Here is a 22909-nt window from a genome sequence, read left to right on the forward strand (position 1 = left end):
CCTGCCTGCCTTTCCGGGAGAGCGGAAAAGGCAGCGCTGCCTTCCCGCTCTCCCGGAAAGGCGGGCGGGGGGCAAAAGTCTTTGTCCCCCTGCCTGCCTTCCCGGGGGCTTTTAAATCGCCCCGGGACAGCTGAGAATTCCTCCGCTGTCCCGGGGCGATTTTAAAATGCTGGCGGGCGGCAGCGCTGCCGCCCGCCAGCATTTTAAAATCGCCCCGGACAGTGGAAAAGTCCTCCGCTGTCCCTGGGCGATCTTAAAATGCTGCCGCCCGCCAGCATTTTAAGATCGCCCCGGACAGCGGAAAAGTCTCCGCTGTCCCGGGGGCTTTTAAAATGCTGGCGGGCGGCAGCGAAGCCTTCGCTGCCGCCCGCCAGCATTTTAAGATCGCCCCGGGACAGCGGAAAAGTCTCCGCTGTCCCGGGAAGGCAGGCGGGGGGGGGGGGAAGCAAAGACTTTCGCCCTCGCCAACCTTCAGAAGAGGTCGGGGGACAGACTGTCCCCAGACCTGGTCTGAAGGCGGTTCGGTTTCCATAGGAACGCATTAATTGATTTTTTAATGCATTCCTATGGGAAACCGTGCTTCGCAAGACGAAAAACTCGCAAGACGAAAAGACTTGCGGAACGAATTAATTTCGTCTTGCGAGGCACCACTGTAATATGGTGAATGAGGTCCTGTAAAGCACCATATACACCAGTGGTGTCCTTCATTACAATCCACTTTAAGCATGCTGTTCTCTCACACAAAATAGAAGCATGAAATAAAAACTAACCAGTATTCTGCTCAAATTCATCAAGTAGCTTGTCCAAATCTGAGACTGCTGCTTTGAAGTAACTGTCCATTCTAAGGCTGAATCTGGTAAGAGTTTTCTCCTCTTGCGCCTATGTAGAATACATTGAATTAAGCAAGGGCAAGTCTAGTGGTAGATCATGAACAATTTGTAGTAGACTTTAAGAAATTTCTGACTACCAATTCTTTAAAATAGCAACAGTAAAAAGGTGGTTGTATGCTTCTATCAAATTAGGCTGCTGAAAAAGAAGAAATCAAGGCCTGATTAAACTGATGATTTATTAAACTGTGGCTTAGAGTTGTGCGAGTCCAGCAACTTAACTATGTTTTGGTTTGCTTTTACTGCTAGCAAACTGTACGCCATAAACATCACAATTATAAAAAATAAAGGCTTGACATATCTCGCTTTGCATGTCATGAGTCCATCTCATATATTAGTTTCACCTTTTAAGTTGAATTGCTGAAATAAATGAACTTTTCCACAATATTCTAATTTTCTGAGTTTCACCTGTATTATCTGAAGCCATAGGGTTTTTTTGCTTATAACCTTGTTTTATGCTTATAAACTTGTTTTAACTATGGCTTGGCATTATAGGTGAACTGAGCACTCTTCCTTAACCATGGTATATCTGACTAGCTCCATTACAAAACTTGCATAAAGTCACAATCCCAAGCAAAGGTGCCAGCTTGTGCCAAAGACTGGGGGTGTGTCAAGTGTGCTACGGCAATGTCACATGATGTTTTGGGAGGAGCACTCAGCAGCCTTCCACAACAGGAAGAGAATGAGCTGGCCAGGGAAGACCCACTTGGCTTCCTCAACCCCCAAACATTGGGCGAGGGCCAAAAGAGCTCAGCCTCCTGGAGTTGGCTTCCCTGATCCAAAGCATTTCAGACTTACACAATCCTTTGACTGTGAATTGTACAACTCCCGTGATGCGGGATTTTCTAAAACAAATTCCATTTTAGAAATGCATAGCTTCGTAAAATAAATTAGTAACATTTTTTTATTTAGATATTTTACGCTGCCTTTCAAAGCACTTTACAGCATAAAGTCATCATAAAATGGGTAATAATTCAAATAAAATAAAATAAGAACAATTCATTACAAAGTCAGTTGTAAAATAACACCAATGGTTAAAAGTACATTAAAAACAGACTGCCATAAAAACAGATGTTAACACCAGAACTACAGATCCTGTTTAAAACCAGCCTAGGAGGCAGCCAAATGTACTTCCCATGGGAGGAAGTTCCACAACAGAACCACGACTGAGCCCCTAACTTTTGTGCCCCCTCCCTCTTGTGAAGGGACCTTAGTAGCAGGTCAACCTCAAGGGCTGAGTGGGCTTATACATGTGCAGACCATCCTTAAGATAACTTGGTTCCAAGCCATCTAGTACCTTACAGGTAACAACTAGTATTTTAAATTGGACCTGGAAGCCCACTTGCAGCCAGTGAAGGTGGTGCAGAATCAGTGTTAAATGCCCAGACTGCATGACCTTTCAGAAGTAATGGGGCAGCTACAAACTGATCAGCTGAACATTCTTCAAAAGCAGACCCCATGCTGCGCATTACAGTAGTCTAGCCTAGATGCAATCAGAATAACAAATAAGAAGAGTACAAGTCAAATTGGGCAACTGGAATGGATATAATGAAATATAATAAAATCAAAGTTAATCAAGTTATTTCAGGTACTTTGTAGGAAGCATATATTTATGCTCAAAGCTCTTAAGTTAAAACTAATTTCCTCCCTTAAAATCTAAATAATATAAAGCTAGTAGGCTAATCAGTCATCCTCATTTACAATATTTATAGATATTCCAATAAAAATAATTTCCAAGTAAACCTATGAAGTGGCTTGAATATAACATTTAAGGCACGCTAAGTACACTCCATCACATATTTCAGTTCAACTACTTTTGGTTATTGGAAAAACTTTTCAAATATTTATTTAGCATCAACACTAACAAATATAAAACAGCATAAATGTTAAATGCTATAGTCAAATTGCTTTAAGTTACAAAGAATTTACAACTTACTTTAATCATTCTTGGGGACAAAAATAGCCTTAGCCTGGTAGACACTGTGACTAGGATGTGTCTCCAAAGCTGGTCAGTGAAGAGTCACTGCTGATGTCACAAGATTCTCCCCTCTCTCTGCCTTGATCAAATATAGAATTTCCTTCCCATTTTACTGAAAGGATTTCCTTTGGACATGGAATTATATCACAGCATCATTTCGGGGGAAGCCAGCTTACTTTAAAATCTTAACACTTTTTATATAGAACTTAAAAACCAATATAATTTCAGGAAATGGAAATTATAATTTAAAACCCGATAACATAATTAGTCAGTATCTAACCCAAAAAAGTCTTTTAAGATGGTTCATTGAGAGGTGAAGAGTAATGAAAAACAAGCTGTGGACAAACACTGTCAATTTGATCACTCAAAAATCATGTGACAAACCATGACTTGCAAACCAAGTACTTGGTAAGCACTTTGAAATTCTTGATAAGAAAGCTAATCCTAAAGCAACCTACGACAAAACTGTCAAGTATACAGCACATAAAGATCATTAACATTCTAAATATTTCTGTCTTGTTGCTGATCTCATGTCAACTAAAACATAGGGTAAAAATGCTACAGCTGGTGTAGACTTAGTTGCAAGAAGTCAAGTCATTTTTTAACTGGGAAGAAAACGTTCCTAACTCTTGTGCAGAGACAAGTGCAGAGACAAGCTAAGGAGACACCCTGGGGCTTCACTTGCTTGTGCTCTGAGAAGGTCCCTGCACACGGAAAAGCAGAGATTTTGGTGCAACAAACCCACCCTCGCTCGCTATGGTGTCGTCATATCAGGTTGACTTCTCACATGATTATCTTCCTTCACATATAGGAGCAGGGAAAGAAAAACACACACAAGCCGTCACATGCGAATTCTCTTGCATTATATTGGCATTTCAACCTTGAGCCAGATTCAACCTCCTGCGCCGGATTGTTTACTACGGTGGCTCCACAAACCATAAAAAGCACACCGGGGCGGACAAAACTTCTGGAGATTTATTATAATCGCACGGGATTATTCCAGCCAAGACCGGGGAAGGGGGGGGGGGGAAAGAAAGCATGGAGGGTGTTTGATGTTGAGATTTCCAATCTCCCCAGGCACCAGACGGAAAGTGGAGCCTGAAACTCTTTGGAGAGGCAACAAAACGTGAAGATGCCAAGCAAGGAAGAGGGTTGCAGGAGGAGAGAGGAACCCACTCGCTCGCCCAGCCAGGGAGGGCAGGACACCCCGGGGTGCCGATCCTTCCCTTTATAAGACGATGGAGCAGGCGGGTCTTTCCTACCCGCCGCTTTAGCCCCCCTGGCTCCTGCCCCCAAACGGGGAGAGGGGGAAATCTGTGGGGTGGCGAGCAGCCAGAGCATTGCTTGAAGAGATGCCTCGTCCACACCGGAACCCCAAACCGTGTCTCTCGTTGTCACAGAATACCTGAGAGGAATGGAGGCCCACAGGCGCGCCCCCCCCACACATCTGAGGGACAAAAAATAATAATTGGGCGCCCGACCCTCTTCTGAGGCCGAAACCCGGCGCAGGCACGCCCCCACACCAGGAAGCAACAACACACACACACACACACACACACCGCTCACCTCATGGGCGCCCCGCCAGCTTAATACGAGCCCCGCGAAGCGCGGCGGGACTTTCGCGCAGACTTTTTTTTTTTGTCTTTCCCCGAGAAAGTGGGGGGGGGGGCAAGGACTGTTCTCTTTCTTCTTCAGGTCTCCGTGCGCATGCGCTGCCCTCGCGCTCTGCCTCTTTCTCTCTCTCCGCCTTCCCTCAAGTCTCTTCTTGCTACCAATCTCCGGGATGGAGTCAAGTGCGCTTGCGCAGTTGCTAGGCTGTTTTTCTTCTCTCCTCCTCCTCCTCCTCCTCCGCGCTTCGGAGGTCAAGTCAAAAGGTTCGGGTGATTCCCCAGACCATCCGGATTGAGGTAGTAGCCGCTTGCATTTCCTCTGCTTGGGAGGTAAAGTTGCACCGAAAAAGGAGAAGGGAAGAGGACGCTTGGTTTTGCAGAACGTTTGAATATTCTTTTTTATGTAGGGATGCCAAATTTGGGAAAGGTTACTATAATTAAAGCAGCAGTACAGGACGCCTCCGTCTACTGTCCTCCCTTCAAGGTCCTTGCCTTCCCCTATTGTGATCCTTTTTAATCTTTTAAATGGACTTCGGTATCCGGCGGTGAAACGTCAAGCTCTTAAGAAAAGCAGGAGCGATCAGAAAGTGAGGCTTTGAAGGTCCTTTGGACGCTCGGGATCGCATGGAGCTATTTTAAAGGGGAAGGTGCCTTTGAGAATGTGCAGAGTACACGTAGCTGACCACTCAAAAGCCACAGCCGTCCCTGCACATTAGAGTTGGGCTTTTATTTAAGTGGCTACTGAGCTATAGACACATATTTGTTTTATAACTACATTCATTAGCTGCCATTCAAAATGCATCATTTCCTTGTAACATATAAGCAACATAATCGCTATCCTCATATCAGCTTAAGCTTGATAGCTAAGGAGTGGACTTTTCTCTGAGGCAGCCACTAAGCTGAGGAGGTACAGTAAGCTTGCAACTTACGTGGGGCTTGCCACGCCTAAAGCCAAAGCCGTGCATAGTCAAAACACATTTGGTTTAATGGTGGGTGGAATTGACAAAGTCTTTTTTCTTGGAACCCTGCCCCCTTTTTATTTTTTGTTACACGCATAAAGCTTAATGTGCACAAGTTAAATGCACGGAAGTTGCGGGCTTATTGTACTTCCTCCTTACATTGGTATTCCTGGCATCTTTGTTGCACAGCTATCCTCCTAGGCTGAAGACACACCCTATTAATTTCCTTGATCACTCAGGTTAAGCTGAATGTTGGAAGATTTAGGACATAGCACTATGGAATTTGCTCCCACAAAAAAAAGGATTAGACAAATGCAGAGAATAAGGTTATCAAGAGCAACTAGCCATAATTCTAATTAACATAATTCTAAATAAATACATTGTGTTCTGAACAAACTGTAGCAAATATTACTTCTTCAACATACCAAAATATTACAGAATATTTAGGCAAACTCTCAGCTTGGGAGTATAAATATAATTCATTAATATTCGGCTTTAAATTGTTTGCATTTCTGTATGACTGAAGTGTTGAAAGGGAGTCATGCCTAATTACTTAATCACTTCTCCCAAATAATTGTTTTTGTTTACAGCAGCACATCCTAAGCCTTCAGGCTTGATAATCTAATCTAATAGTCAGAATTATGTTAAAGTTTGTGAAAATATTTATTTGCTTTTAATGGCTTTTGGTAAAATAACATCAGGTGATGAAGAAACCATCTGTTTGCAGGTTACACTCATGTGCAATAGAAAACTTAATTTTGTTTTTAAGATGCACAGTGTAGTATTTCAAGGTCATAATCAGTTTTAATTGCCAGCAAATATATGTTAATAATTTGAATTTATTTCTCTAACAAAAATTATAGTTTGATTGTCGTAAAGACAATAAAAATTAAATAAAACATATAAACAATTTAAAACATTTAAAAATAATTAAAATTAACAGTAAAACACATCAACGTTTGAATGGGCTTGCCTAAATAAAAATGTTTTAAGTGGGTACAGTAAAAAGTGCAAATCAACATATATTGATAAACTGAAGGTGTTACGCCATATGTAGTCTGAAGATTTTAGCACAGGAGCTGAAAATTAGGGGTTTAGAGTACTAGAGTGCTTATCTAAGGCAACTGGGACTGTGCAGAGCAGGGTTTTGTTTTTTTTTAAATGCAACATAATTTAGGAGGAAGTCGAATTGCCCTACTTGAGAGTTCAAAGAACTGACTGACAGCAAGAGCTGTTTAGCAGTGGAAACAGACTCCCAGAAGAGGTGGTGGACTCTCCTTCCTTGGAGCTTTTTAATAAGATGTTAGATGGCCTGCCAACCTAGCAGTTCGAAAGCACCTCCGGGTGCAAGTAGATAAATAGGGACCGCTTACCAGCGGGAAGGTAAACGGCGTTTCCGTGTGCGGCTCTGGCTCGCCAGAGCAGCGATGTCACGCTGGCCACGTGACCCGGAAGTGTCTCCGGACAGCGCTGGCCCCTGGCCTCTTAAGTGAGATGGGCGCACAACCCCAGAGTCTGTCAAGACTGGCCCGTACGGGCAGGGGTACCTTTACCTTTTTACCTAGATGGCCATCTGTCATTTAGTTGGCATTCCTGCACTGCAAGGGGGACTGGATGATTCCCAGGATTCCTTCCAACTCTACGATTTTTGAATGATAACCAAGTCTGCACTTAAATCCCTTCTGCAAAATACTAATATTCTGGCAGCATTCTGTGCCACTACAGATGCATATGGCTGACTGTCCCTCCTTAGAAACATTGCAGAACAGTTAAGTAGAAGGGCTATTATGGGCCCCTCCCTCTCTCCCCCCAGCCTGAAGTGATTAAGTGGAGGAACAGGTTGCTCCTGTTTGTGAGAACGTGGCCTTTGTTTCTGTTGTTGCACCACAGTTTGCAGCAGATGGGCTCTGAAAGGGAGAGTATCACCATTCGCTTTTCATTATACAACAAGTAATTTATGCAGACACCTGCTTGCTTTTTTTTTTTTTTTTTGAGAAATCCTCTGTAAGTTTTCACACTCGCCAGCGATAAGAAGAGTATTATTCTGGGTGGGTTCCCCCCCCCTTTTTGTATCCTCTCAGCACATAAAAATAATGAGTGAAGACAAACAAGACATTTTGTTTAGTTCACAACATTTGGCTGCTGCCGAAGAGCTTTCCCTTGTAGTTTGTTTCTCACAGTTACAGGGACAAATTGGAACCAGTCCTTGGCTTTAAGATCTACAGCTGCTCTAATTACATCTAAATGTGCTTGTTAGTCCAGATTAAAATGGCAGCAAGAGACCAGAGCTTTAGGCTCCAAAAGAAAACAAATCTAGCTTCAAAATTAAGACTGCTGTGTACAAGGGAGCATGCAGCAGCTTTTACGGTGAAAATTGGCTTCAAAAACTTGATTGGTACAACTGCCAAAAGCTGTGGGTTTATCCATTCTGAAGTGCTAAATGTGTTTCGTTATCTAAATGTGTGGTTGACTTAACATTATAGCTAGTATCTTAAATCAGGGGTCAGCAATCTTTTCCAGCCGTGGGCCGGTCCATCATCCCTCAGACCATGTGGGGGGCCGGACTATATTGGGGGGGGGATGAACAAATTCCTATGCCTCACAAATAACCCAGAGATGCATTTGAAATAAAAGGACACATTCTACTCATGTAAAAACATGCTGGTTACCAGACCGTCCACAGGCCTGATTTAGGTGGTGATTGGGCCGGATCCAGCCCACGGGCCTTAGGTTGCCTACCCGTGTCTTAAATTAAGGCCACTTTAAAGTCCCTAGCATGTAAAAATGTTACCCTTCCCCAGTTGGGGGAGGGATTTGTTCTCCTTAATACATGTGACTATGTCAAAATGAGGGGTGTATGAGTGCTGAGGAGACTGTTCTGTCAGCACAGGATTTATCCTTGTACAACAAAATCTCCCCCCTCCTCTGCCCCCCAATCTGTTCTGAAGGTTCCCCAAGCCTCCAGAGTAAATTTGGGGGCAGTGGGATGTACATGAGGGGAGTCGTCGCCTTACACTAGTTCTAATCCTTGCATTTTCACTTTTATTTAGTTGAATACTGCCCATAGTTTTGACACACTGTTAAATTATAAATGACATTACTGGTACTTAATTTTTAAAATAGCAGGGAATCCATTAATTTATGATCAGCAGAGAAAAAAGTTGTACCCAACTTGCTAAACCATACATCAGAACTGACCCACTGAAATTAATGGACTTAAAAGTCTACTGATTTTAGTGGATCTAGTCCTTATGTACGTATGTGGATACACAACCCAGAATCTCTTTATCTTACAGTAAACATTCCCATAGCATATAAATTCGTTCATTCGATCATGAAATAGTGCTTTCAAAAATACATCTGCCCCCAATTCCATCATAGCATAAAATACATAGGCATTACGTACAAGCAAACTATTTACAAATATCTACATTAAGTGTATAAAACACATTAAGGTTTTTTTTGCAATTATTTTAATTTAATTGGTGAAAAATGCTTAAAATCACTCTAATAAAAAGGTTCCCTGAATTATGATGACAGAATTACAGCCCAAACCAGAGGCTCTGTTGACACACAAGAACTTCTGCCTGTTGACTTCTATGTATCACAGTGATGAAGGACCTGGAAGTCAATTGAAAGCCCATCCACGCAAGCGCATATGAATCTTAAATCAGTCTTGAGCATTAAAGAGGTGTGTTGCCTCTGTCATCACCCACCCCCTTCTAGGCTCTACCCTCCCCTGTACAGCAGTCAGTATTTTCAGTTTTGATCAGCTGCTTCCTCTGTCAAATGCACATAATTTTCTTCAAGTGTTGGGGAACAAGAACTTTTAGACGTACAGTTCAGCATTCTGGTGGGAGATGTGTGGGAAATAGAGCAGGAGCAATCTTGAGCACCGCGTGTCTGGCAACACGAACACACAGGAAGAGCTGACTTTGGGGGCTCTGAATCATCTTTGCACTGATTACTGCTAAGAGCAAGCTCTTCTGAAAATTCGCTTTCCTTATTCCGCTGCAAACTATCTTCTTTCTCTTCCAGGGCGCGAGCAAGCATATAACTAACTTTTCTTTGATGGGCCAACGCTTCCTCCTTATCATTCAGCTGTAAAAATCATTTAAAAAATAAAATAATCAATATTTATTTTTACAGAGATAAAAGAACACCATTAATAATGCCCTCTATGAAGCCATACAAGTTACCAACCAAGTCTATCAGCATCCTAATGATTTCCTGTGGATTATCCAATTCTTCTATTTTCTTGCTGTCAGCACCAGAAGCAAGCATGCCCGTCAACTTTCGCCCCAAGCTTTTCCTATTCCCTTGAAATGTGAAAGCACCTGAGGGGGAAAAATAACATTCACATTTAAGTCCTGATCTTTGAGACATTCTGAACAACAACCACCTTTTTAAAGTCCAAATAAAATTAAGCCTAACACAAATATACCACTGGAAAATTGAGGCAGTTACCAAACGAAAATAAATGGCACCCATCTATAATCCAGCTTCCAAAAGTACACCTGCTTTTTAGCGTGACTGCTATACTTTTAATAGACAAAATAATAACCAGCACAGATAGAAGAAAAAGAATAGAGCAAAATGTTCTGCAGTTAAAGTGAATAAACGGAGAACAGTGGAGTGCTAGTAATGGAGGCCAAAATATGCTGATCTTAGATAACATGTTTTGAATGCTCATTCTAAAATACTGTAGTTATTCATAGTCTGTTACAGGGATAGCCAATGCGGTGCCCTCCAAACGTTGTTGGGCTCGGACTCCCATTAATCCCACTTGGCAAAACCAAAGGCCAGGGATTATTGGCGCTCCAAAGGTTGGCTACTCCTGCTCTACTATTAAGCTCCAATATCCTATCAGCACCAGAAAGGCAGTAATACAGGGGTGAGAAGAGAAGAAATGTATGCAGGTGCTTGAAACTGGGAGGAGAAATTGCAATAAACTGGGAGAAAATTATATGAACTCCAAAAAGGAAACAAACTGTTCATTACTTTAGTTCACTCGCTGGTGGATGAATCCTCTCCCATCATTCAAAATATTCATTTTTCAAAGCAGATTGCAATCATAAGATCACACTTTTATCATATTGAATATCACCACATGCAAATTATACATGTGCCAGAAAAAAGCTTCCTATGGTCTTTTAACTTGACATTTATTTTATTGGACATAATCCAGCATATTTAACACCACCACCACCAGTTTGGAGAGATTACTCCATAATTTTTCATAGCTGCCTCCCTGTAAAGACTTTTCCCCAGATAATGAATAAGTGAGATCCAGAAGGTTTCAAATAAGATATCCTGAACTTTGGCTGTGATGTTTGAACAAGACCATTGTGTTTTGAGGTGATATATAAAAGTTCTCTCTTTGATGATGTTATCTGTGATGGCTCATTGATCTACTGCTCTTCATGAGATGAGCAGTAATCAAGCAATTAACATGCATGAACCAGCCTTAAATTTTCTTGGTAGGGACTGCTTTGCTACTCTGTATGTATGCAGAATGGTTAGCTACTATGAAATTCAGGTCAGCAAATGTATGATGTCAAACAGTAGGTTTTAGGTTTATTCGAATAGGTTTTATTCAAAACAAAAACCGCAAATTCCGGGCTGCTTTCAGTACCACTTAGAATCATGCAGCATGGAGAAAATTACCATCGTCTTTTATGTTTTTCCAGTTGAATCGTTTCTTGTCTTTTCTGCAGATCTTATTCATCTGTGCGAGTCCCAGAGCCTGGTCCCTCCTCCGCATCAGCTGCTGCTCAAATGCAATTCTGAAGGCATCTGCCATAATATATGCTTCTTCTTTACTCTTCTTCAGAAGCTCAAACTAGGTGGTTGTTTTTTAAGATTGAGAGAAGGTTCAGATGACGTTCAAAAAAAGAGTGAATGAATCCACATTTTGGAGCTTTTTTAGTCATTCAATCCCAGTACATTGGTATGGCAACTGCTTCCCCAAATGAAGGAGAGCTATACACACACTGTCACTAGGTGACCAGAAAATTTAATTATAACAATTGACTGGGAAGACCTCTAGTATACTCTGCCACAGGATTGACATTTAACAACAAAAACAATAATAAAAGTGGCTGTCCACACAGAGAGGCACATTGTTCTTTGTTTACCATGGAACTGGGCTATACCTTGTGCTCGGATGCATAATCAATGGTAAAGAGTACTAGAGTTGCTGCAAAAATAAGTATCACCTACTACTGCTCCCTATAAAATCCTCCTGCTTAGGCAGCAAACACACCCACACTTTTTCTCTGTGTGGAACAGCAACCAAGAAAGCAGAGACAGACAGACTTCTATAAACAATTATTGGCTACCAAACCTAGGCAACTTTTTGGGACACTTCCAGAGTCTTCTCTCTGAGTCTTCTCTCTCCTCCTGGCTCCTCCCTGCCCTGCCTAGAGGAGGAAGGGGGCTGGGTTTTGTTGGTGCCAGCGGCAGCAGCGCTTGAGTGGCCGCCATTTTAAGCAGCCCCTCTCCGGAGCCCTTTCGCGTGCTGCTCATCGTCCCTATGCCTCTGCTACCACCACCAGCCCCTGCCGCTTGCAAGACACAGGTAAGCAGCCACCGGGGCTCATGGTGCTCTTGCATTATTACCCCCCCCCAAATATAGTCCGGCCCCCCATAAGGTCTAGGGGCAGTGGACTGGCCCCATGTTGAAAGTTTGCTGACCCTTAAATTTGAGCAAGAAAGATCCATCTTTGGATCCATCCCATTTTGTTTTCATAGGTTACCCTTGTCTAAATATACTCTTATGCATTGGGCCGCTAATATGTATACAGTACATATATAAATAATAATAATAATAATAATACAAGTTTTAGATATCTGTCATCATAAAAAGGAAAACGCATTGACAAATCAGCTGCCTAAACACTATATTTTTAAGCTTACATCATTTTGAACAATTTCACACATGGCAAGTGCCTTCTACACATCTTCATTAAAAGGGACAACAATCCTACTTTCAGTCCAAGCATAAATACCTCTTGTTTGAGCTGAAGCAGTTGTTTTCGAGTCGCCGCTGACATTTTTGCACAGGAGCATGGCTCTCCCTCAAGACCACTGCAAGTGCAGGCTCCAAGTACTGCCAGCTTCAAATTCAAATGCACACCATTCCATTACTGATTATTATTATTATTTTTACAAAACACAGAATAAGGGTAGACTTATACATCTTCATACAAGTCATATTACTGGCTTGGATCCAGAGCGGCCCTTTAGAACAGAAGGACTGCTTCCATTTCCAGAAGTTACTACAATCTAATAGAAGCTCCCATTCATGAAAGGTAGAGACGATTTTCTCTGATTCCCCTTCTGCCTCATGCATCTTCTTCCAGAGTATCCTCCAACTCTCATGGGAAGATTATCAGGTAGTGTAGGTGGGGATCAATGAAAAATCACCTCTCACCTATCCCCCACCCAGCCCCAACATTCCATTACTGTAACTAAAATCAGTATCAAACTCATTATGAGTTCTTGGGCTTGTCTATTTTCAATTTCTCCTTTTCACAGCTCGAAAAAATTTGTAGAAGATCAGCTTGGGGCAGACTGGTCTAGGAAGAAAGAGGGAGCGAGCAATGGTATTTCATGAACTGGATAAGATCCCAAGTCCAAATGGAGGAGGGAAAATAGTAGCCAAAAGAACTGAAGCCTCTGCCCTTCCACTTCATTCTCAAAGTAACTGGTATCAGCAAAAGACTCAAACAAAGCAATTTTAATATACACACCTCAAGTCCTGTTATCTCTGTAAAACCACTCTTGCTAAGGGACATGTTCTCCTGAACAATCTTCCGCTGTTTTGTATCTAGGACAGCAAGAATCTCCAAGTGCTGTTGTTCCAAAACTGTAAAATTAAATATTGAGCAAAGAAACAGTTTGTGAAATTTCCAATCAGCTTCTTTTGCTTCAAATCCTCACTTACATAATTTTCAAATTTAATAGGGTTTGATTCTTCATTTACTAACTTGTGGGGTATACACAAAATAAAGGAGCTTAATTTCTGAACAAAGAGCTCAAGCTCGCCCACAAGTTTATGTTGGAAGCTTCCCTAGTCTCAGATTTTGTGGAATTGGTTGAGATTACACACTAAGGAGGAAAAGGCTTTTTACAAAGCACTAGTTTTATAATCTCATATATTATGGACTGAAGATTCTGCATTTGAAGCAGGTTCAAAGCTGTGGTTTACTAAACTATGCTGAAATAATGTGTCAATAAGTGTTGCCAGAGGCAATATTAAACATTGAGAGCCAGTGATGGTGTAGCTGCTTAGAGTGACAGATTAGGAGTAAGGAGATTCAGGCTGAAATCCCTTCTCAGCTATGAAGCTCAATAGGTGACTTTCAGCTGCTTGCCACCTCACCTAGGCTACCTAGGTGAGTACATGACAATGCTAATCTTATTGCTAACTGCATCAATGCAACATGCAAAATCCTAAATTCCAGTATATTCAGTGGGTAAGAATGCATAATTTCAACCTTATGCTTCTAAGCACGACATGATGTTGAAATCCTTTCAAGAGTACAAACAAAAGTTTAAGACTAAGACATTATGTCTAAATGATTTGAAGAACTTTACAATTATCTGTTTTAACAACTTGCATTTTTGAAAATACATTTGTTGAACTTACTCTTGGAATATCTTGTTTCTTTTGTGACTTTCAATGCAATGGCCTTTGGCTAAAAACAATAAATATTGGACTAATATTCTGCATCATAGAAAGTTAAACTAAACACAGTACACTTTTCAAAAAAGATTAGTCTTTGCTTTTTTGCATCTAAGATGAAGGCGAGAAACAATTTCTTTAAAAGGCAAAGAACTGAAAAAGGTGGAGCATACTTACATTCATTTTCAGACTTTAATGTTTTAACTTCATCCGTTTTCAATTTCAGTGTTTCCTTAAGTGCAGCATTTTCACAATAAATTCTGTTGACAATGGCAACAAATGACATGTTTTTAAAGCATACCTCAAACATATGCTTCTATATATTGCAAAACTAAGGTATTACTTTGGTATATATACCTGTCATATTTTTCTGCCCAAGACTCTTCTGTATTTTTGAATTTCTCCTGATTAATTTTTATTTCCCACTGTAGAACATTTATTTCCTATAAACAGTAAAATGTTAATATTAGAAGAAAGCAGGACAATATTCCATAATTTGAACATTATACTCTTAGTGTTGTGAGGATGGATCGAATTCCCTCCTACATCCCATAACCACACTGCTCAAATTTATTCTCTAAGATCATATAATTTTGCCTTAACTTGACAAGAAACAGCCAGTGCACAACTGGCAATGTTTGGAAATAATTTATTGCAAGTAATCACCTGGTTCAAAAAGCCAACCACAAGCCAGCTTGCCTGTTCTGCTGGGCGGTAAGTACATTCCAAACACCCCTGACTGTGGACTTAGTGCTCTCCTGTTCACTTTTCCTGATGAAATCTAGGATTGCAGTCAATTGTTTGTCTAAAAATACTGAGTGAGCAACTTTAGGTAACTACTGATGAAAGACAAAATGTCTAGGAATGTTCTATGTATCCACACATTCATTCCATCAGTCTACTGCATTAATGTGAAAATCGATTTTCTAGTTTTCGCTATTGTGGAGAAAAACTTGAAAATCTGTGGGCACAGTGTTCGCTAAAAGAGAAGAATCAAACAGTTCTTCCCATGGAATAAAAACTCTGTCCTCTGAAATCTCCGAATTATCCAGACACATCTTTTCCAATAAGTATTCCAGCAAACTATTACAACTGTACTAAATAAAATATTGTAAATAAAAGACAATTCAACAAAGATATGCAGTGCAGTGCCATGCATATTTACTGAGAAGTAAATTGCAGTGTTCAATGGACCTTTTTGCCCAGTAAGGGTTGTAGTCTTAAGCATGCTTAGTCCATTGAAATCAAGTATGTTTTGGATTTTTGCTTTAGGGCTGCAATCCCATACACATCTCAGCTATTTTTGCCCCTCTTCAGAGAAAGAATAAGGTATAGTCTTACCTTTTCTAAAGCTCTCTTCTGCTGCTCTGTTTTTTTAAACACCGCTTTAGTATGACAAGTGGCTTTATCCAGCACTGCCTGAGAAATAAAAATTTTAAAAGCTGAACTATTATGTCTCGCATAATATTATGTCTCGCAGATCATACTAAAAGTGAAAACATATGTATCAATCAGTGGCAGACTTTGAGCTCTCAAATTTCAGAGGCTCCCCACTGCCTCTCACACGACACTGTTATGGTGCTCCCTGCAGCGCAGAACCCAGTGCATCTGAACTGGTCACGCTACCCTAAAACTGCCTCTGCATCAATTAAGGAACCGGTCACCAAAATCAGTAATAAAACCATAACGGTGAAGAACAGCTGTCTCATTTGCATAACAGTACATGTACAATTTGAAAAACGCTACATTACAAATTTCATGTAAATTCATATATATTAGTAAGTTACCATGCTCTGCAGAATTTTTAGTGCTTGCTCTTTGCCTTCAAGTTGTCTTTGAGATGCTTCCAATTCAACTCTTAAAACTTCTATTTCCTGGGTACGAATAAAGTCACGTTGAGTAAACAAAAATATTGGCATCATACAGAGACTTTCTGCTATGTGTGGATGGTACACCCGCTTGTGTGATTGGAAGGATTTCTTCCTCAGGCTGCAGCCCCATCTCCACACCATCTCCCACACTGTTCTGGAGGGTTCCCTGGCCAGCAGGAGAGGCTCCTGCTTAAACCATCAACCAAGGCAACCAAGGCAGCTTCAGTGCCATAACCAGGCCTAAAGCCAGACCAAAATGGATCCAGAAAATCCACTTCCTCCAAATATGGGTGAAGCTGGACTTCTACTACTCTCTCAACACCATGCCCCATATTTGCTATTGCTTCTGGGTCTAGGAACATCCTATTAATGAGAAAAATAAGGTTCCAAATTAAGTCTTGCCAAGACAGGCACTTACCTCTTCAGCTTCTTGAAGGTGTTGTATTAATTCTTCATTTGATGCCTCAGAGTTAGATTCTGTGTGCATTCATAATAGAAAAAGCATCCTGGTTTGAAACTAATAGGATGGCATGCTTATTTTTAAGTGCTTTTTTAAAACGTTAAAAAAAGACCGCGAAAAGCACCAGCTGTTTCTCAAAACTATGGTAATTTGCCCTCCCCTTGCACTTTTATGTAATAAGCATTTAATAGACCACTTCTTAAGTTTCAAGCAATAGCATCGGATTGTTGGAAGGAGAGAAAAACCCCACAGTGGGCATCTCCCAATGGCGGGGGGGGGGGGGGAAGGATGCAAAAGAACTTTAGATCAAAAGGTAAAGTTAAATCAACACTAACTTATTTAATGGCTAACCACACATTTGTTTGTCTCCATGCTGAGCTGCCCAGCACATGAGGTGCGGTAAAGCACCAGACTCAGGCAATGGAGACAGAAGAGATGGCTCTCTGTCCACACTACTGCTTCCAGAACACACACACAAACACACACATCCCTCACTGGCAAGAGGGAGGCATTCTGGTTTGCAGAGAACGCTTTGTGGAACAGCTTGGCTCCCACCAACTTTGGTGAGAGCTGCAGTGTTCTAGCAGCAGAAGTGGTGAGAGCTGAGCCCATTCAGCAGATGGGGCAGGAGGCGGCAATTTCCGGTTTACCTCAGGTGGCAAAAGGGGATGAGCCACCCATGTCTCCATGCATGCGTGGAACTATGTTTCAAAAGATGTATAAACAAAAGAAAAACTTGGGACACATGCGCTCTAATGGAGAGTCCTTAAAATAAAATAAAAGTAAAACTGAGGTGGGGAGGGGAGTTCACCAAAAGGCAAAGCAAGAAAGTGAAACGTCAGAGAGCAGCTGACCTCTTTTAAAAAGGAACAAGGGGGTGGGGGAATGCAATACTCAAAGGACAAATTTCAAAATAACTGCCTGCAACACTTGCACAGTCATAATCCATACAGAACTCCAACTTGCGCTGGAAGCAATAGATTTCTGGGAGAAGGAAATTGTATTTCCTCAGCAACATCCAGTTATTGTTTTGAATATTTGAAAAATGAGTTTCCTCCCCAAAATGGACTCTCACTCATGTTACAATCCAGTGAGATGCTACTGTACACTGCGGCCTCAGAGATAAATGAGACTACATTAATCTCTTTCATGCTTGGAATCTACAAGCTGGGCTACATCATTAGAAGCCTAGCACCCAAATGGCTGAGTCAACAAATAAGTGCTTAGTGTGCTGACTGATACACCAGTCCCCTGTACAGCACTGTTTACAACTTATATAAAGCATTAAATGCTGCCTCCTCTCCTCTCTTGTGATACACTGGAATCTCTCATTTTTTACAGGAAAACTCGTAAAACAGTAGACATGCAAGGTCTAATATTTTGAATTCAGTTATTCTAGCTTCTGTTTAAGTCAACATGCTTAAGCACACACAACTGGGTCAACACTATCCATCATACATATATCTTACATTCCTTATTTTTGTTTTGAACACCTACAGGAATAGGTGAAAAGCTCAGTATAACTGAAAATTTGAAACCAGCATTTTAGGTGGTGCAATAAACTGTTTCGCCTGCTGCTCTATATTTGTTGTTCTGTGGTACTTCTGGAGATGTTTATGAATTAAGTATCTTAATAGCAACATTTACGTGCTGTATGAAGAATACTAAATGGTCCAAAAGTTTGGATTGAACTAAAACCTTACCAGAGCTGTTTTGTCGGTTGCAGCTACGAAATGCATTGATTCCCATTTTTTTGACTGACGTGTCATTCAAACTGTTACACCTTGAGCAACGAAAAACTGTTGCATCACATTCTTCTCCTTTTTTTGGCAGCATAAACGGACTGAAGCTTTTCCTTGCTGAACCTCTTCTAGGCATACCTGGGTGTGCGCCGAAGCTTTCTGGTTCATACATATCACTTTGCCTTCTAATGAGTCCATTTCCCAAATCTCCACATGCCATGTCATCATCTTCACCTTCTGAGGTCATACCCAGTTTGTTCTGCAATGACACTGCTTCACTCATTGGCAACACAAATAGCTTCTTATTTCAAGCTAGCAGTGCCTTTGTTTAAATACAAAAGCTTTGTTTAAACACAAACACGTCAGGGAAAGTTGTGCTGGAAAATAAATGAATAAAAACGAATAATTATGTTATAACAAAACTAAAGATGTCTCGGTTTCTTTAAAAGCCATTTCCACCATTTCTAGACGGCAGCAAATAGTTTTTTTACACTGTACTAAGATTTTCCTAAATAACCCATGCTTCTTGTCGAAAAGATTACTAATTACAGGAAGCATTTCCTGCAAATTAAACACATGTATTGTTAGTACTGATTTCAAAGCACGACTGCAAAATAAGATTCCAAGAACTTAAAAGCATATCAGTGTAATCTTATGCCTTGCTGGCAGGACCATAAACACACCCAGCCACTTTGTTTACTTTAAAATGTAATAAAAAAGAAAGCATTGTTTAACTTACAATCCAACAACTGCAAAAGTCACATCAAGACCTATGTGGAATTGAGTTCTTGTATGAGACGTGCATGTTACACTATGTTATTGCTTTCCTAGTTCTCTTTAATAGAATCCAGCCATTTATAACATCCTCACAAAGGAACTCTGAATACTTGGCTGCTTTTTTTTTTTTAGCAAATAATGTTAAGAGGAAGCATTTATAGAAAACCCTCTCTTCATTAAAAATGTCTTCTTATGCTGTTTTTTGAATGTGTGCTGCTTGTTTTTAAGAAAATAAAATGGAACTTCTGTTCACCTACCCTTTAGAGACTGATTTAGACATAAATATAGTGATAGGAAGAGCTTGTCTTCTACACATCCGTGTAAATATCACAGTATGAACCAAGGTCATGAGTAACATTGTGTATACATTGTCCCATAATGCTTACAATTTAAGCACACTTAATTTGGGGTGCCAGGGAAAGAAGCTAGTTCATTAACATGTAGTAGTTGGTCTCTAAGGTGCTACTGGACAATTTTTAAAATTTATTTTGCCTGCCTCAGACCAACACGGCTGCCACCTGAATCTAGAAACATAGAATCACAGAATCATAGAATTGTAGAGTTCGAAGGGACCTGGAGGATCATCCACTCCAACCCCTTGCAGTGCAGGAATATACAGCTGTCCCATACGGGGATCAAACCTGCAACCTTAGGGTTATCAGAACCACACTTGTATCAAAAAAAGCATTAAGCACTGCTCATTTCTCATTAGAATGCCACACAGTTAGTTTTATATTTGAAACAACAAGCATTTTATATTTATTAAGTACACAATGAGCAAAGCATATTTATCTGCAGGTATAAACCACAGAGCCTAGGGCTTGCCGATCAGAAGGTCGGCGGTTCGAATCCCTATGATGGGGTGAGCTCCCGTTGCTCAATCCCTGCTCCTGCCAACCTAGCAGTTCAAAAGCACATCAAAGTGCAAGTAGATAAATAGGTACCGTTCTGACAGGAAGGTAAATGGCATTTCTGTGCACTGCTCTGGTTCGCCAGAAGCTGCTTAGTCATGCTGGCCACATGACCCGGAAGCTGTCTATGGACAAACGCCAATTCCCTCGGCCTATAGAGTAAGATGAGCGCCGCAACCCTAGAGTTGTCTGCGACTGGACCTAATGGTCAGGGGTCCCTTTACCTTTACTTATATAGCTAGCAGGTAAGTGCCTGTGGCTCAGTGATAGAGCATCTGCTTTCCATGCAAAAGATCCCAGGCTTCATCCCCAGCATCTCTAGGTAGGGCTGGGAGAGAGGCTTGTTTGAAATCCTGAATTGCTGCCAATCAGTGCAGACAATGTTGAGTTAGATGGACCCATGGTCTGACTCATTATAAGGCGGCTTCCTGATGTCTTAACATTCCATGTTAAATCCAATACAGTGGTACCTTGGGTTAAGTACTTAATTCGGTCCGGAGGTCTGTTCTTAACCTGAAACTGTTCTTAACCTGAAGCACCACTTTAGCTAATGGGGCCTCCTGCTGCTGCCGCTGGGCCGCCAGAGCACGATTTCTGTTCTCATCCTGAAGCAAAGTTCTTAACCCAAGGTACTATGTATGTAACCTGAAGCGTATGTAACCCGAGGTACCACTGTATTGCAAAACACCCCTTAATGCTGCATAACTATACAGCAACAGGCATTTTATATTTATAATATACACAGTTATAAGATTCTTCATATTTATGTACAGTTGTAGCTGGCAGAAAAGCCGGAAATGCATGGACCCAAGATTACAGAACATACCTTATCATACAATGGGTTCCCTTTTACTTATTTTAGGGCTTCCCAGAATAAAGAACTTATCCTCTAATTATCTCTTTCATGGGTAGCTCAGTTGACTAGAGTGTGATGCTGACAATGTCAAGGTTGCGTGTTCGATCTTGCCAAAGGGACAGCTGCATATTCCTGCATTGCAGGGGGTTAGACGAGATGATTCTCAGGATCCCTTCCAACTCTGTGATTCTATCAATCAATTATGACAGCACCTTAAGCAGGGCTTTCTCTTCTGTTTCCCCCCCTTTTCTTTAAAAAGCTGCATGCCCAACCAACATTCAACAGGTGCAGCTTTGAGCATCACTGGCGTCTCCGTACAGGGCAAAACTGTGGTCTGCTGAAGGTCTCCCTTTGTCACCAATATTAAAAGGCACAGGAAAGAAAGGCAAGGAAAGCTCCCCGTCGGAGTTGCAGGGGCAACGCAAAATCTCAGAGGGCGCCTGAGCTGAGCGCACGCAGTTCCCGCCAACGCGAATTCTGACTAAAAAGAGAACGCGAAGCTTTACGAAGAAGTGTGCATGCACACGAAAGCTGACACCCAGAACAAACTTAGTTGGTCTCTAAGGACAATTTTTTAAATTTTTTTTATTTATTTCCTTTCACGAAAGAGCGCGTAGCACGAGCCTCCGCGGCTTCCATTCGCGCCACATGCACAGAACCCCGACGCCCCACGGCTCGGCCCCTCCTCGGCCCCCCTTTCCCTCTCCCACGGGGCCGGGCTTTCCAGAGCCGCGGGCCTCCGCGCGAAAGCTAAGCCCGCCGCAGACCCACCTGGCCGGCGAGGCGAGCAGGGCTTCCTCCTTCCCTCCAGTCCAGCCGTCGCCCTTCCCGGTCCGTCCCTCAGTTCCTCCCGGCCTCCCTCCGGGGCAGGGCCTCACCTGCCCGCCTACCCCAACTAGCCCTCCCTTCCCCGCAGCTAGAGGAGGAACCTGCAGAGTCAAGAGTGGGCACGGTAAGATAATAAGCTTGTTGCAAATATCCATCTAACTGGCCCATTAGTTTTTAAGGCGCCGCCCACAAGCCTCTGTGCCGTTGCAGCAGGAAGAAATGGTACCTGACACTAACAAAACAAAAAAAAATTCATTCCAGTAGCACCTTAAAGACCAACAAAAATTCCTTCCAGTAGCACCTTAAAGACCGTCTGCAGTGGTTTTTTTTTGGGGGGGGTGTATTTATTTCATTGCATTTTTATACTTTTTTCCTCCAAGGAGCTCAAAGGGGAGTACAAGGTTCTCCCCATTTTATCCTCACAACAAACACCCTGTGAAGGCAGCGACTGGCCCAAGGTCAGCCCTAGTGGGCTTCATGGCTGATGGGGATTTGAACCCCAGCCTCCCAGGTCATAGTCCAACAGCAAGTGGTTTACCTGGGAGGTCCTCATGGAATACCCTCCCCAGAGAGGCATTATTTGGTGTCTATGTTCCTGTCCAAATACAGTGCCAATCAGGGTTGCATTTAGGTTTGATGGGGCCCTTTGTATGTCCAGCTGTCCTTTGTCAACAACAAATTGTCGATGTTTTTTGTGTTGAATATATGCTATATGGTAATTTATGGACCTACACAACACAAAACACTGTTGCTGTATGTAGGTTTTGTTTTAGTTTATCTTATATTTTGGAAATGTACCAGTACATCCAGGTTTTTTTCCCTTTATTTTTTGGGGGCCCCCCAAGAGAGTGGGGCCCTAAGCTATAGCTTGCTTAGCTTATACAGTACGTAAATCCAGCACTGGTGCCAATACCATGGTACCTCTGGTTACGAACGCTTCAGGTTACAAGCTCTGCTAACCCGGAAGTAGCTGCTCCTGGTTGCAAACTTTGCCCCAGGATGCGAATGGAAATTGTGTGCCAGAAGCGCACGCGCAGCAGGAGGCCTCATTAGCAAAAGTGCGCCTCAGGTTAAGAACGGACCTCCGGAATGAATTAAGTTCGTAACCAGAGGTACCACCGTACAGTGCAATCCTGAAATTCTCATCTTCCCTTACAGGAAATGCTAGCTGGGACTGATGGGAGTCAGAGGCTTCAATATCTAGAGGGCACCTCAAGAGCTTTTTATCAGGCATTTTCATCTGCACGTTGTGCCTTGAACGGTGGTTCCGAATAAGCATTTGAAAGGTGCATACAATGCAATCTCATGCAAAAAAAAAATAAGGGAGATTATCTAAATTCA

General features: G+C 41.9%; 2 protein-coding genes and 1 long non-coding RNA gene across 9 annotated transcripts in view; 1 reads left to right on the forward strand and 2 right to left on the reverse strand.

The window, feature by feature from the left end:
- Positions 1–4601, reverse strand: part of ZFYVE16 (zinc finger FYVE-type containing 16) — a 30615-nt gene extending 26014 nt beyond the window's left edge. For 2 of the 5 annotated variants that reach the window (XM_081930130.1, XM_081930127.1), the window contains exons 1-2: positions 2824–2846; positions 771–879 (exon numbers count right to left, since the gene is read on the reverse strand). In XM_081930130.1, the coding sequence (XP_081786256.1) occupies positions 771–879; positions 2824–2832 (118 nt within the window). In that variant the 5' untranslated portion in view covers positions 2833–2846. Of the gene's footprint in view, positions 1–770; positions 880–2823; positions 2847–3610; positions 3665–4431 lie in introns of those variants that run through there. The other 3 variants (XM_081930129.1, XM_081930131.1, XM_081930128.1) reach the window with 3 other exon arrangements.
- LOC309380361 overlaps positions 1–22909 on the forward strand; it is a 194036-nt gene that overhangs the window by 141801 nt on the left and 29326 nt on the right. The window lies entirely within an intron of this gene.
- CCDC125 (coiled-coil domain containing 125) lies at positions 8863–21668 on the reverse strand. Of its 3 annotated transcripts, none has more exons than XM_081930168.1 (12): positions 21512–21668; positions 18158–18455; positions 16413–16471; positions 15911–15997; positions 15465–15542; positions 14481–14566; positions 14301–14383; positions 13189–13304; positions 12445–12552; positions 11102–11276; positions 9638–9771; positions 8863–9535 (listed from the first exon to the last, which is right to left on the reverse strand). In XM_081930168.1, exons 2-12 carry the CDS (start codon positions 18441–18443, stop codon positions 9194–9196), a joined length of 1554 nt encoding a protein of 517 aa, XP_081786294.1. In that variant the 5' UTR covers positions 18444–18455; positions 21512–21668; the 3' UTR covers positions 8863–9193. The 3 variants fall into 3 exon arrangements, with proteins under 3 accessions (XP_081786294.1, XP_081786293.1, XP_081786292.1); XM_081930167.1 differs by having other exon boundaries at positions 18158–18518; XM_081930166.1 differs by having other exon boundaries at positions 18158–18573; positions 21512–21667.

The sequence above is a fragment of the Podarcis melisellensis genome (genome assembly GCF_964234715.1).
Source record: "Podarcis melisellensis genome assembly, chromosome: 11".
Classification (NCBI taxonomy): Eukaryota; Metazoa; Chordata; class Lepidosauria; order Squamata; family Lacertidae; genus Podarcis; species Podarcis melisellensis.

Bases quoted from the DNA above. Each gene is read 5' to 3' on its own strand.
- CCDC125 (XM_081930167.1), bottom strand. From the start codon at position 18,479: ATGAGTGAAGCAGTGTCATTGCAGAACAAACTGGGTATGACCTCAGAA. The intron at 15,543-15,910 runs GTAACTTACTAA...TTTATTTCTCAG, and splicing joins TAAAAATTCTGCAGAGCATG to GCAGTGCTGGATAAAGCCAC. The intron at 11,277-12,444 runs GTATTTATGCTT...ACAACCACCTAG, and splicing joins TGCTTCAGCTCAAACAAGAG to TTTGAGCTTCTGAAGAAGAG.